The sequence below is a fragment of the Oncorhynchus keta genome, chromosome 34, assembly GCF_023373465.1.
Source record: "Oncorhynchus keta strain PuntledgeMale-10-30-2019 chromosome 34, Oket_V2, whole genome shotgun sequence".
NCBI classification, from domain to species: Eukaryota; Metazoa; Chordata; class Actinopteri; order Salmoniformes; family Salmonidae; genus Oncorhynchus; species Oncorhynchus keta.
The window spans coordinates 75,657,158-75,669,640 of NC_068454.1; the positions used below are offsets into that span (position 1 = coordinate 75,657,158).

Below are 12,483 nucleotides of genomic sequence, written 5' to 3' on the forward strand. Positions count from 1 at the left end.
TTACAGAAACTTGTTACAAATGATGGAGTTATCCATGATTCACCAAATTATATTTTGAAAGAGGAAGTAAAATATTTAAATTGTTTTCTTTTAAGTCTCCTCCATTTCCACTGAATGATGTTAACTGTAAGGATTTCCTAATAATAATGTAAAATTAACACATTTACAGAAAGACCTGTGTGAAGGCCAACTTACAGAGAAGAGGATCTTTTTGAGGCAATAAAATCTTTTCAGTCCGTAAAAACACCAGGGCTTGACGGTATACCAGTAGACCTTTTTGATGTACTCAAATATCCATTATTAGCATGTTTTAATTACTCTTATATAAATGGTAGACTTTCAGGAACTCAACAAGGTCTGATTTCATTACTACTGAAACAGGACCCTGGTGGTAAGTATAAAGATCCAGTCCATTTAAAAAACTGGGGGCCTCTAACACTTCAGTGTTACGATGCGAAAATCCTGGCGAAATGCATAGAATTAAAAAGGTTTTACCAGATATTGTTCATCCTGAGCAGACAGGTTTTTTTTACATTGACGATATATTGGACATAATATACGACAATTACTTGAAACAATTGAACAAAGATACCAGGCCTGGTCTTCATAGCAGATCTTGAAAAGGCATTTGATAAAGTACGACTAGAATTGATATATAAATGCCTGGATTACTTTAATTTAGGTGAATCTCTTATACAATGGGTTACAGTTATGTACAGCAACCCCAAATGTAAAATAGTACAAATGGGATGACAGTGAAGTAGACATACTTGGTATTCACATCTCAAAAAACATATGAACTTACCACAATTAATTTCAATAGAAAGTTAACAAAAATAGATAAGATTCTGAAACCATAGAGGTAAATACTTTTAATATTTTTTTCAAAAGGCTCATCCTTTGTTAAAAAATGGCCTTTTTGCCTTTACACAGGTTACAGCTTCTCATTTACAACTAATTGAAAACGAGATTTTGTTTAAACTATTGTCCTTTCTTAAACAAGCCATACAAAGCTGGTTACAATTTCAGTTTTATCCTCCAGAAAATATAGAACATATATTACAACAAATGTTATGATTAAACTCAAATATACTGATTAATTAAAAAACATTCTTTATGGAAATGTTTAAAAGTTGTACTATATTTATTAATGGTATTATGAATAGAAACAGAGGAGTGGTCACATATGTTGCTATCGAAAATATATGGGAATGTCTGCTCAATCCAAACTTACAACCAACTGATTGCAGCACTACCACAAAAAGGTGGAAAAGGGAGAAGGTAGGGAACTTGTTTGCATGCCATATATTAAAGATACAAATTGGCTGAAAGGAACTGGCATAAATAGAAAAATATACCAGTTTCATCTGAGGACAAAAATTTGACAGCTGCAGGTTGCAAAATAAATGGGAGGAGCTTTTCGGTGTACCAATTCCATAGCATATGGTTTATGAACTGGTACAAAAAACTACACTTGATTCAACACTTGGAGTTTTTCAGTTTAAATGATTATATAAAATTCTTGCCACCAATATATATATATATATATATGGGGCATACAACAATCTCAGCTCTGTAGATTTTGCTGCGAAGAGACAGAATCAATAGATAATTTATTCTGGTATTGCCTCTATGTAGCTTGTTTCTGGTCACAAGTTCAGGAATTGTTTTTAAAAAAATCACAACATGCAATTATAATGAACCTGACAAATAGCAGTGTTGGGCGATTTGGAAAGCCATAGTCAGTCAATAAATAATATAATAATACTCATAGGAAAGGTTTATCTTTAGCTCACAATCTGTGTATAATATACGATTAGAAAGGTAAACATTTTTTGTAAAACATCACAGCACAATTGAGAAATATATAGCACATGGAAACCAAACGAGGTTTCGAAGAGGGGGGATAGTAGAGGGGTAAAATAAAAATGAACTAAATGTACCTTTCAGCCAATGGAAAACATATAATAAGAAAATCCTGGAGAAACATTCATGAGAATCAGTCATGTTGTTTTGGTTGACAACTGTTTGTTTCTGCAGACTCTGAGGCTCAGCCCAGTCATTTCTGTTTGTTACAGAAAGCTGTGTATGCTGTATGAATAGTGAATGCTCAGAGGCCTGAGGCGAAGGTGGAGAGAGATGTGTAGAGGGTCGTCCCTGCCGATGCTCCCTGGGCTGTAACAGTTCACCCAGGGTCATGTGATGTGGCTTGGCTTCTGTGAAAATCCAGGTTGAGCTGAGAAGGAGCAGATCACAGAGTCAATGAAACCACGTGACCTCTGACAGAGAGACTGCTGCATATGGTTGAAACACACACACACACCACACAGGTGCAGACACATTCACCCGACGCACACACACACTAACCATGATAGGCAAAATATGACATTCAGTTAACCCACAGAGTCAATGTAGCTCAAAAACCTGTTGTGTACATGTCCGTAAAGACTGTCAATGTCATTTCTCTCAGTCTGATCTGAGTATGTTTGACTGGACTGTGAATTTAAATAAGAACGGCTGCTGCTTACAGTGAAGAAAATGACTGGTCCTAAGATGAGTGTAATGTAGTCATATCACTCTGAAGTTACCTTATCATCAAAGCAACTGAGCGAAAGAGAGAGAGACAGACGGACATAAGAGAGTCTTAAAGATTGTTTTGGAACCTAATATCACAGTTTCTGATGAAAAAAGAGAGACAGACAAACAGCAGTGGAATGAAAGGGGGAGGAAGATGGGCAAGTTTAGGGTTTTAAGCGGCACAGTGGTTCAGAGTGAACTAGGGGGGTCGTCATAGAGAGAGAGATAGGATTCTTGAAATGGCAGTTTACCTTATGACTCATCTTTTGAATAATACTCTGACACACTGTGATCCCCAGTTCAGTCACACAGTCAGAGGGTCCAGAGTCACATCTATCTCATTCTCTCATCCTCTCTGAGACACGGTAAGTCAGACTCTACACTTCCCTACTGAAACACGGTTTGTTCAGGTCTGTCGTTAGAGTCCTGGTCTTGCTTGATGTATCTATAATGGTATACAGTTGGACGTGTTTATGTCACCGCTTCGTTTTTCACTGTCAGCATGTAGGTGTTTTGTCTGGAGTCTGTATCATGTTTTCTACTTTAGGTGGTCTCCTGTTTCTCATGTCCTTGAAACTGACTCTTACAGCTACTGTTTGGGCCTACGATAATGTCCTGCCATTGCAATACTTTATCTCTTGATAATATATTGTTGGATGATATCTTTATGACTGCAGTATACACTGAGTATACAAAACATTAGGAACACCTGCTCTTTCCATGACAGACTGACCAGGTGAATTCAGGTGAAGCTATGATTTCCTTTTTGATGTCACCTGTTAAATCCACTTCAATCAGTGTAGATGAAGAGGAGACAGGTTACAGAACGATTTTTAAGCCTTGAGACATTTTGTACGTGTGCCTTTCAGAAGGTGAATGGGCCAGACAAAAGATTGAAGTGCTTTTAAAAATGGGGTACGGTAGTAGGTGCACCGGTGTGAGTGTGCCAAGAACTACAACGCTGCTGGGTTTTTCACACTCAACAGTTTCCCGTGTATATCAAGAATGGTCCACCACCCAAAGGACATCCAGCAAACTTGACAACTGTGGAAAGCATTGGAGTCAACATGGGCCAGCATCCCTGTGGAACGCTTTCAACACCTTGTAGAGTCCATGCCCTGGCGAATTGAGGCTGTTCTGAGGGCAAAAGGGGGTGTAACTCAATATTAGGGAGGTGTTCCTAATGTTTTGTACACTCAGTGTATGTCAATGTTCTGAAGTTCTTGTAAAATATCTGTTAAATATTGACTGTCTTCCTCTTTTTCTCTTCATCCCTCTCAGATGCATATCTTCTGGTGGATCACCCACATCTTTCTATCCCTCCCTTCTCTCCTCTCTCTAGTCCAATCCCTCACGTGCGACAATGAGACACAGTATGCTTGGCCACTGCATGTAAGCCAATGGTGCTGCGACAAGTGTCCACCAGGTAAGCTATTTGAAAAATACTTTCATCAGGTGTGTGTGTGTGTGCATGTGTAATTTAATGTGTTGCCCTTTACAGGTCAGCATCTGGTGGGACGCTGCACTGGTCAGAACAGCCCTACCCAGTGTACTGACTGCGATAGTGGCTACTACTCAGACAGCTACAACTTCAACATAGGTTGCAAATCCTGCGATGGCTGCAGCATGAGTGGTGAGTGTGTCTATACATTTCCAGCAAAATATGATTGGCACTGATACTTGTCTTGTTTGTCTGTCTAAAACGGTTACTCACCTATTTTTCTAAGTCATAGTTATAAAGGACTTTACAGATGAAAACACATAGCCTGCTAGGGATTTCCCCCTTCACTGTACCATGGTGGGACACAGTCAGAGAGAGAGGGGGAGGGGGGCACTGAGAAACACTGACTCACCCACCCAGGAGTAGAGGAGGGTTGGGAGGCCTGGAGGGCAGAAGGGATGGCATGTCTACCAAGTAATGTCAAGGATATCAAGTGGTGATGGGGGGGACAGTGGGAGGGGTTAGTGGTAGACAGATATCATCTCACCGGTGGAAATAACCTTTTTACTTTAAAGATAAACATTGGAAAGTACAGCTGACAGAACATTCTCATTACATCGTTGTCATCGAGTGTAGTGGGGGACAAAAATAGAGATTAACTATTTTTAAATAGAGGTGAGAGAGGTTTGAGAGTAGTCACAGACTCGGTGAACACATTTGAACTGTCATTCACTCTAGTCAAGTGAGTGTGTGTGTGTGTGTGTGTGTGTGTGTGTGTGTGTGTGTGTGTGTGTGTGTGTGTGTGTGTGTGTGTGTGTGTGTGTGTGTGTGTGTGTGTGTGTGTGTGAAGGGTGGGGTCTGACGGTAATATACACTTCATAGGACCTTGTTGAATCAGTCAAAAGCTGATTCAACAAGGTCCTATGAGTCATTTTGAAGATGAGTTATTTCATCATATTCAGGCATGATTTCAGATTGTGTTTGACTACGTGACAAAAACACTATGTCAAAGTCAGTATACATGAAGGCACACAGACAAATAGACCACCTAAGACTTGTGTTCCGTTACAGAGCTGCAGTATGTATCTCGCTGTTCCACCAAGCAGAATGATGTGTGCAGCTGTAAACCAGGCTACCGCTGCAGAGGCAGTGGCACCTGTCTGGACTGTGAGGAGATCCCCAGCCCGAACACACCCAAACTCATACCGACATCTCCCATCATGCCAGCTACAGTGTCAAACCACTCGGTGCCTGGTATCCCTAATCATAGACCTAAACCTGTCACCAAACCTGGTCCTGGGCCCATCACAAATCCAAACCAAGGTAAACTACAATACATTGGATACAAATGATGAAAATGGCCAGAAAGTGTTCAAAGTGACATGTAAAAATGCCATGAGAGCTACATAGTTCTCTCTCTCTCACAAAACCCAATACAATGCCGGTGTTAATGTGTTTTATGGCCCTGACCTCTCTCTCTACTCCTCTGTCTCTCATACACACACAAACAGATGATAGCAAGTGGCTCCCGGTGTGTGTGTCTGCAGTGTGTGTGTGTCTACTGCTCACCTGCCTTGTTGCCATATCAAAGCTCAAACCTGTTCTGCGATGGATTGGTTCACCAAACAGTAAGTCCATGTCACTGTTGATCTGTCCTGTAGTTCTATTGAACACAATACATATGCACGCACATTTGACTTAACCCTCATCTTATTGGTCCATCAGGCTTCTGGTCTCCCAAAAAGACTACTCCAGCGAATCAGAGCACAGCGGAAGAGGAAGTGCCCATGCCGGTCCAGGAAGTGTGTGGAAAGCCAGAGCTGCTACTGGACATATGATGGAGGAAGTAGGTGTCGAAGGAGAGGATGAGAACTCACAAGCGAGCTGGGAGACAAACAGACTACCTCACATTCCCATTGAAGTGAAACTAACCTGACGGCTAGACAGGCTGCTGTATTGGTTTAATGCAGTGGCTTCTGTATCTAGGACTTTCAGAAAGGACAAGAAAATAGGACAAAAAGACACTTTGAAGTATGAAGATACAGGCTAAAGATGAGTGGGAGTCTGTGACCGAGAAAGAGCAGATTGAGAGTGAGAAACAAAGAGTGAACAAGAGACACAGAGAGAGACAGACACACACACACACACACACAAACATTTGTGTGCTGAATACATGTACTGTACATGTTTATGTTGAAGATGTTTTACACCTTCATTACAATTATGCTTTTTGCTGTATGTATGCTTTATGCCAGTGTTTACTCTTACATAGTAGTGGCTGTTTAAAACATACAGTGCTGTATTTTAAATAAAGAACAGAATCACAAATGTTACAGGCCTACTGTAATGTCATACAATCGCCCCATCACCTGTATTCATTGAAAAATTATATTTCATATTCTGGTTTTAATTTGTGAAAAAACAGTTCAAGGTGCCACATGAACACAGAAAAAACAGTTTGCAGCAGTTGAGACTGAAAGCTTATTATACAGTTCAATAAAATGAGAGCAAGTGGATGTGTACATAACCACCATAGTGAGATGTCTAGCTCTAAGTCTAGAACAGCAAATAATGGCCATTCTAGAGTTCTGGGACAGGAAATAATGGCCATTCTAGAGTTCTGGGACAGGAAATAATGGCCATTCTAGAGTTCTGGGACAGGAAATAATGGCCATTCTAGAGTTCTGGGATTCACCGGTGTTCTTCTGAGAGTAAGGGCTCCATGTATGAAGTTCAGCTTTACAGCCTGATAGAAATGTAAAGGCAATGTTCTCGCGTCAGTGGAGACTGCATTCACGTTAAACACTGCATATGTTGGCTCAATCAAAAATTACCTTTACATTTCTATCAAGCAATCTGTAACGCTTCAGTGATACAGACTGAATAGAGCCCCAGGTAGATGTTGTCCCTTACCACTGATCCAGGGTCAGACCAGTCTTCATCCTCCTTATGATTAACATTAGGATGTAGGGTTGGCTAAACTGATCCTAGAAGGGACGTTTTCACTTGGAGCGTCCTCTGTCCTCAATCCCCCTCCCCTCAATTGTTCCTGTGAAGGGAAGAATACACAGTCCATCTCCCCATCCCTTTCCTCCTGGGACAGATGGATGTTAGGGGAGGGTGTGGGGTGGGTCGGACATCCTTCCTCATCCCTTTCCTCCTGGGATAGATGGATGTTAGGGGAGGGTGTGGGGTGGTTCGGACATCCTTCCTCATCCCTTTCCTCCTGGGATAGATGGATGTTAGGGGAGAGTGTGGGGTGGGTCGGACATCCTTCCCCATCCCTTTCCTCCTGGGATAGATGGATGTTAGGGGGGTGTGGGGTGGGTCGGACATCCTTCCTCATCCCTTTCCTACTGGGATAGATGGATGTTAGGGGAGGGTGTGTGGTGGGTCGGACATCCTTCCCCATCCCTTTCCTCCTGGGATAGATGGATGTTAGGGGAGGGTGTGTGGTGGGTCGGACATCCTTCCTCATCCCTCTCTTTCTGCCCTCTCTCTTCCATCCCTCCACCCATACCAGTGAACTGGTTGAGTAAACTGAAGATGACTGTTCCAGCATTGTGGACATGGACCGGGCCTGAGAGAGACAGAGACAGAGAGAAAGTGATATTAGATTCTATATTCATCATCAGCCTTATTCACTATGGATCTTGAAACGAATCAACTTCCCATGCTAATCCCCCATGGACTTCAAAACATCATCTATGCAAAACTCCAAGTTAAACGACTGACGTGCATCTATAGGAAAAACCACAAGAGTAACTCCACCATATTTAGATTCCTTTTTAAATCAAGATCTTGGGGTCAAAATAATTATTTGTATGTATCCATAGTACCCATATTTGCTGATGTAATAGGTGGTGGATCCACTGTCTGGTCCTCAATACTGGGCTGTGTCTCTCTGGCATTGTGCTGATGAGGTGGCTCTTTGGTCTTGTTAGGCGACTGCTTCTCTTACTCCCTTCACAAGAGCACAGAAATTCACCAGAAATCCAGAGTTATTGGAATACACAATAGTCAACAATGCCTATTTAGGGTTTCGGTCAGGAACACATGAATGACAATGTAAACATTACACACACAATGTAGTCATTTACCGTAGGTATTATACATACCCTGTTACAGAACTTGAGAGCTGGAAAATAACAGACACAAATCTATTAGTCAACCCAGCAAACTGATGGTAAGCCACTCATGGGTATTTCATTGATGAATCATCTATGATTGAAAGGGCAATGCTTTTTCATCTTACTCTGCATTTTAATGCTTTCTGGGTACATGTAGACACTAGAAACTGGTAAGTAGGTCTACACAGAGAGAGTGTTGCAATCTTTTAATTCAATTACATTCACAAGAAGCTACAGTTGGCTCCCAGTGCAGACCTATCCTGAGATTTAACATCACAGTCTAATCCTTCCTCATGTCATTCTAGTGTCCAGAGAGAGAGTCTGCTCTAACACAATGATCTAACTACAGTTGAGACTGAACAGAGGAACACTACCTTACCTTGTTTTAAACAGGCTTCATTTCCTGGGCGACGGATACATAACAGAATGATAACGGCTAGGATTCCAATGACCATCATAGGACACAAAATGGCTGCCAAGTGTTTGCTGGTGTCAGCTGGTGGGGAAAGGAGATGGAGAAACTACTGTATCTGTAGCTTCTCACATTTTCAATATATTCTGACTGTAATGAAAATAGCTGATGGACACACACACACACACACACACACACACACACACACACACACACACACACACACACACACACACACACACACACAGAGGTAAAGGACTCATCATGTAACATATTCACAGCCTGTCAACACTGAAGTGGGGCCAGTGAACTGAGAACTATATTTAATATCCCAAATATCCATTACCACTAAGATATCTGACAATTCTTTGATACCAGAACTTCTGGTTGTATGAAGGTTATATACCATAAAATAACAACTTTGCCAGAAGTGGCCCTCCTGGCAGGAGAAGTCTTCAACCAGAGCCAGTTTATCAGTCTGGTTCCAGTATGTTTAAGTAGGGAGGATAAAAAAAGATAAAGGCTCACTTAGGAGGTTGACAGCGTCCAGCGGAAGAGGAAGTCCTGCTGTGTTCAGAGGAAGTTCCTGTCTGGTTGTTTCTGATGCCCACTTCTGTAATCAGAGCAGAGTGCACACAGGCAGGAAAACATCACATCTATCCACAGCCAAACACACTGATTCAATACCCAGAACCTGGCAAGAATACAACACAGTGAAGGAAGACATGCATAAGAGAAGGCCAGTGGGCAACACACACACTGTACCATTGCTAGGTGGCAGGAGAGGTGGGGGCAGCTGAGGGATCTTCTCACAGTCTCTACAGTTTCCTGTCTGGTCTTCTTTGTCGGTGCAGGTAAAACCAGCCTCACAGCGACATCTAGCGTTCGATACAGGAGTACACGGCTCATCCTCCACCAGGTGCAAATCTGATACACACACACACCGAACAAAAGGTTCAGTACAGCTATTACATGGTAATAAATAGTGTCCATACTGTAGACATACCTTTATAACTTTTGGTAAGAAATGACATGTATGGCATATGGAAATCATAAGAGGGCAGTTTATGGAGATAGGTGGGATGGACTGAGAGTAGCTGAGGGGTGGATTTATGCAAATAGGTGGGATGGACTGAGAGTAGCGGAGGGGTGGGTTTATGGAGATAGGTGGGATTGACTGAGAGTAGCAGAGGGGTGGGTTTATGGAAATAGTTGGGATTGACAGAGTAGCTGAGGGGTGGGTTTATGGAAATAGGTGGGATTGACAGAGTAGCTGAGGGGTGGGTTTAAAAATAATCATGTTCTTTAATAGTTATGACTGAAAACACAATGTATTAGTACGATCTATCAAGATCTAATGTATATCAAAATACCAAATGACTTTATTCCTGCCATGTAACCACTGCAAAAAATAAAAACATTTTCTTCATCAATCTACACACAATACCGAACAATGACAAAGCCAAAACAGGTTTTTAGAAATGTGCATCCTGTTTCCATTGATCATCCTTGAGATGTTTCTACAACTTGGATTGGAGTCCACCTGTGGTAAATTCAATTGACTGGACATGATTTGGAAAGGCACACACCTGTCTATATTAAGTCCCACAGTTGACAGTGCATGTCAGAGCAAAAACCAAGCCATGAGTTTGAAGGAAATGTATGTAGAGCTCTGTGACAGGATTGTGTCGAGGCACAGATCTGGGGAAGGGTACCAAAACATTTCTGCAGCATTGAAGGTCCCCAAGAACACAGTGGCCTCCAACATTCTTAAATGGAAGAAGTTTGGAACCACCAACAGTCTTCCTAGAGCAGGCCGCACCGCTAAACTTGAGCAATCGGGGGAGAAGGGCCTTGGTCAGGGAGGTGACCAAGAACCCATGGTCACTCTGACAGAGCTTCAGAGCTCCTCTGTGGTGATGGGAGAACCTTTCAGAAGGACAACCATCTCTGCAGCACTCCACCAATCAGGCCTTTATGGTAGAGTGGCCAGACGGAAGCCACTCCTCAGTAAAAGGCACTTGACAGCCCGCTTGGAGTTTGCCAAAAGGCAATTAAAGGATTCTCAGACCATGAGAAGATTCTCTCGTAAATGTGATATTTCATTTTTAATTTTTAATAAATATGTCAACATTTTTAAAATATTTTTTACTTTGTCATTATGGGGTATTGTGTGTAGATTGATGAGGGAAAAACATATTTTATACATTTCAGAATGAAGCTGTAACGGTGGATAAAGTCAAGGGGTCTGAATACTTTACGAATGCACTGTACATACACTACTGTTCAAAAGTTCGGGGTCACTTAGAAATGTCCTTGTTTTTTAAAGGAAAGCACATTTTTTGTCCATTAAAATAATACAGTGTAGATATTGTTAATGTTGTAAATTACTATTGTAGCTGGAAATTGCTGATTTTTAATGGAATATCTACATAGGCGTACAGAGGCCCATTATCAGCAACCATCACTCCTGTATTCCAATGGCACGTTGTGTTAGCTAATCCAAGTTTATAATTTTAAAAGGTTAATTGATCATTAGAAAACCTTTTTGCAATTATGTTAGCACCGCTGAAAGGCAGCCATTTCCACTTTGTGTTTCTTGGCATCGTGTCTATGTGTAGTTGCCTGTCAGCACTTGTTTGATCAGCTTCACGTGTCGTTTTGTTATTTTGTTTGTTCAGTGTTCATTCTTTAAATAAATAAGAATGTACGCATACCACGCTGCGCCTTGGTCCGATCCTTATGACGAATGTGACAAGACCATTTCAACTGGGGGGGCCAAGCTGGGGCCAGTTGTACTGTTAGAGGGGCCAGTTACATTAGACGTTATTGTTGTCAACATTTTCTTCACTGCATTGCAGGCATTAGCAGGCAAAAGACCATGTTCATAATCATCATCGTTGCCACTGTCTAATAACGGATGTAAAAAAAGAACGATAGCAAAAAATTGTTATGTAAAAATTATTTCATACTCCACTTTCAGGGGGGCCACAAGGGGGTCCAAAATTGTTGTCACAGGGGCACTGGCACCTCCTGGCCCCACCACAGAACCGCCACTGCAAACAAGTACACAAATAATTTAAGCGTTTTTTACAAGAATTCAAGAACCTCGGGACGAATCCAATCAACAACCCGAATGCAATCTATGCGTATGTACAGTACACTGGAAGAATTTACACAAGATATACTAACAATGATATGTACAGCAGTAGATATATTAGAATGAGCTATGTTGGGAATACTGTATTTAAATACTCAGTGTGAAACAGGAAGTGTCCAGTGGTTTGATGGCTGTAAGACATGGGACAGCAGTTATGGAGTAAAGGAAATACAGTTAGGGAAAAATATAGGGAAATGGGGCAATAGAGAGAATGAGGTAGAAAGAGAGGAGCGAGGAGAGAGTGAAGAGACAAGACATAAGAGAGCACCACAATAACAATACAAACTGATGGACGCTGGAGTTTTATAAATGTCCTGTAGTAGACTACATGAGCAGTGGATATCAGAACATAATGCTAACTTTTTTAGACCCATAGGCACACATACATTCAGGTAACGTTTTAGTACACGGTCTGTTGCTGAGTGAGAAGATAGGGAGCATAGCGGCAGAGAGCAGAGAATAACAGGAAGAGATGGAGCGCACAGAGCGAGAGCCTGTTGGCCTAGTCTGCATACTAATGAAGGATGTGGTCATAGCACAGAGCTCCACTTCTCATCATGAGAAACTCTCTCTTGGTTTCCTCATGATTCCTAAGAGCCTATGCGCACTCAAACATTCTGAAATGATCTGACTCACTATTAATGTAAAAAATGGTTGATTGTAGGATGATGTGGAGATGAGGGAACAAAAACAAGGAAACAATAAATCAAATAAAAAGTAAGATGATGGAGGGCATTTCTTTCTCACCTGGTGGACACAGTCT

The 12,483-nt window shown here is 41.6% G+C and overlaps 1 protein-coding gene across 2 annotated transcripts; it reads left to right on the top strand.

The window, feature by feature from the left end:
- The first annotated feature begins 1,906 nt into the window (after nt 1-1,906).
- Nucleotides 1,907-5,962, top strand: cd27 (CD27 molecule). 2 transcript variants are annotated; one of them, XM_035760289.2, is made up of 7 exons: nt 1,907-2,330; nt 2,877-2,942; nt 3,859-4,003; nt 4,079-4,210; nt 5,090-5,341; nt 5,530-5,646; nt 5,744-5,962. In XM_035760289.2, exons 3-7 carry the CDS (start codon nt 3,859-3,861, stop codon nt 5,854-5,856), a joined length of 759 nt encoding a protein of 252 aa, XP_035616182.2. In that variant the 5' UTR covers nt 1,907-2,330; nt 2,877-2,942; the 3' UTR covers nt 5,857-5,962. The 2 variants fall into 2 exon arrangements, with proteins under 2 accessions (XP_035616182.2, XP_035616181.2); XM_035760288.2 differs by having other exon boundaries at nt 1,907-2,942.
- The last annotated feature ends 6,521 nt before the right edge of the window (nt 5,963-12,483 follow it).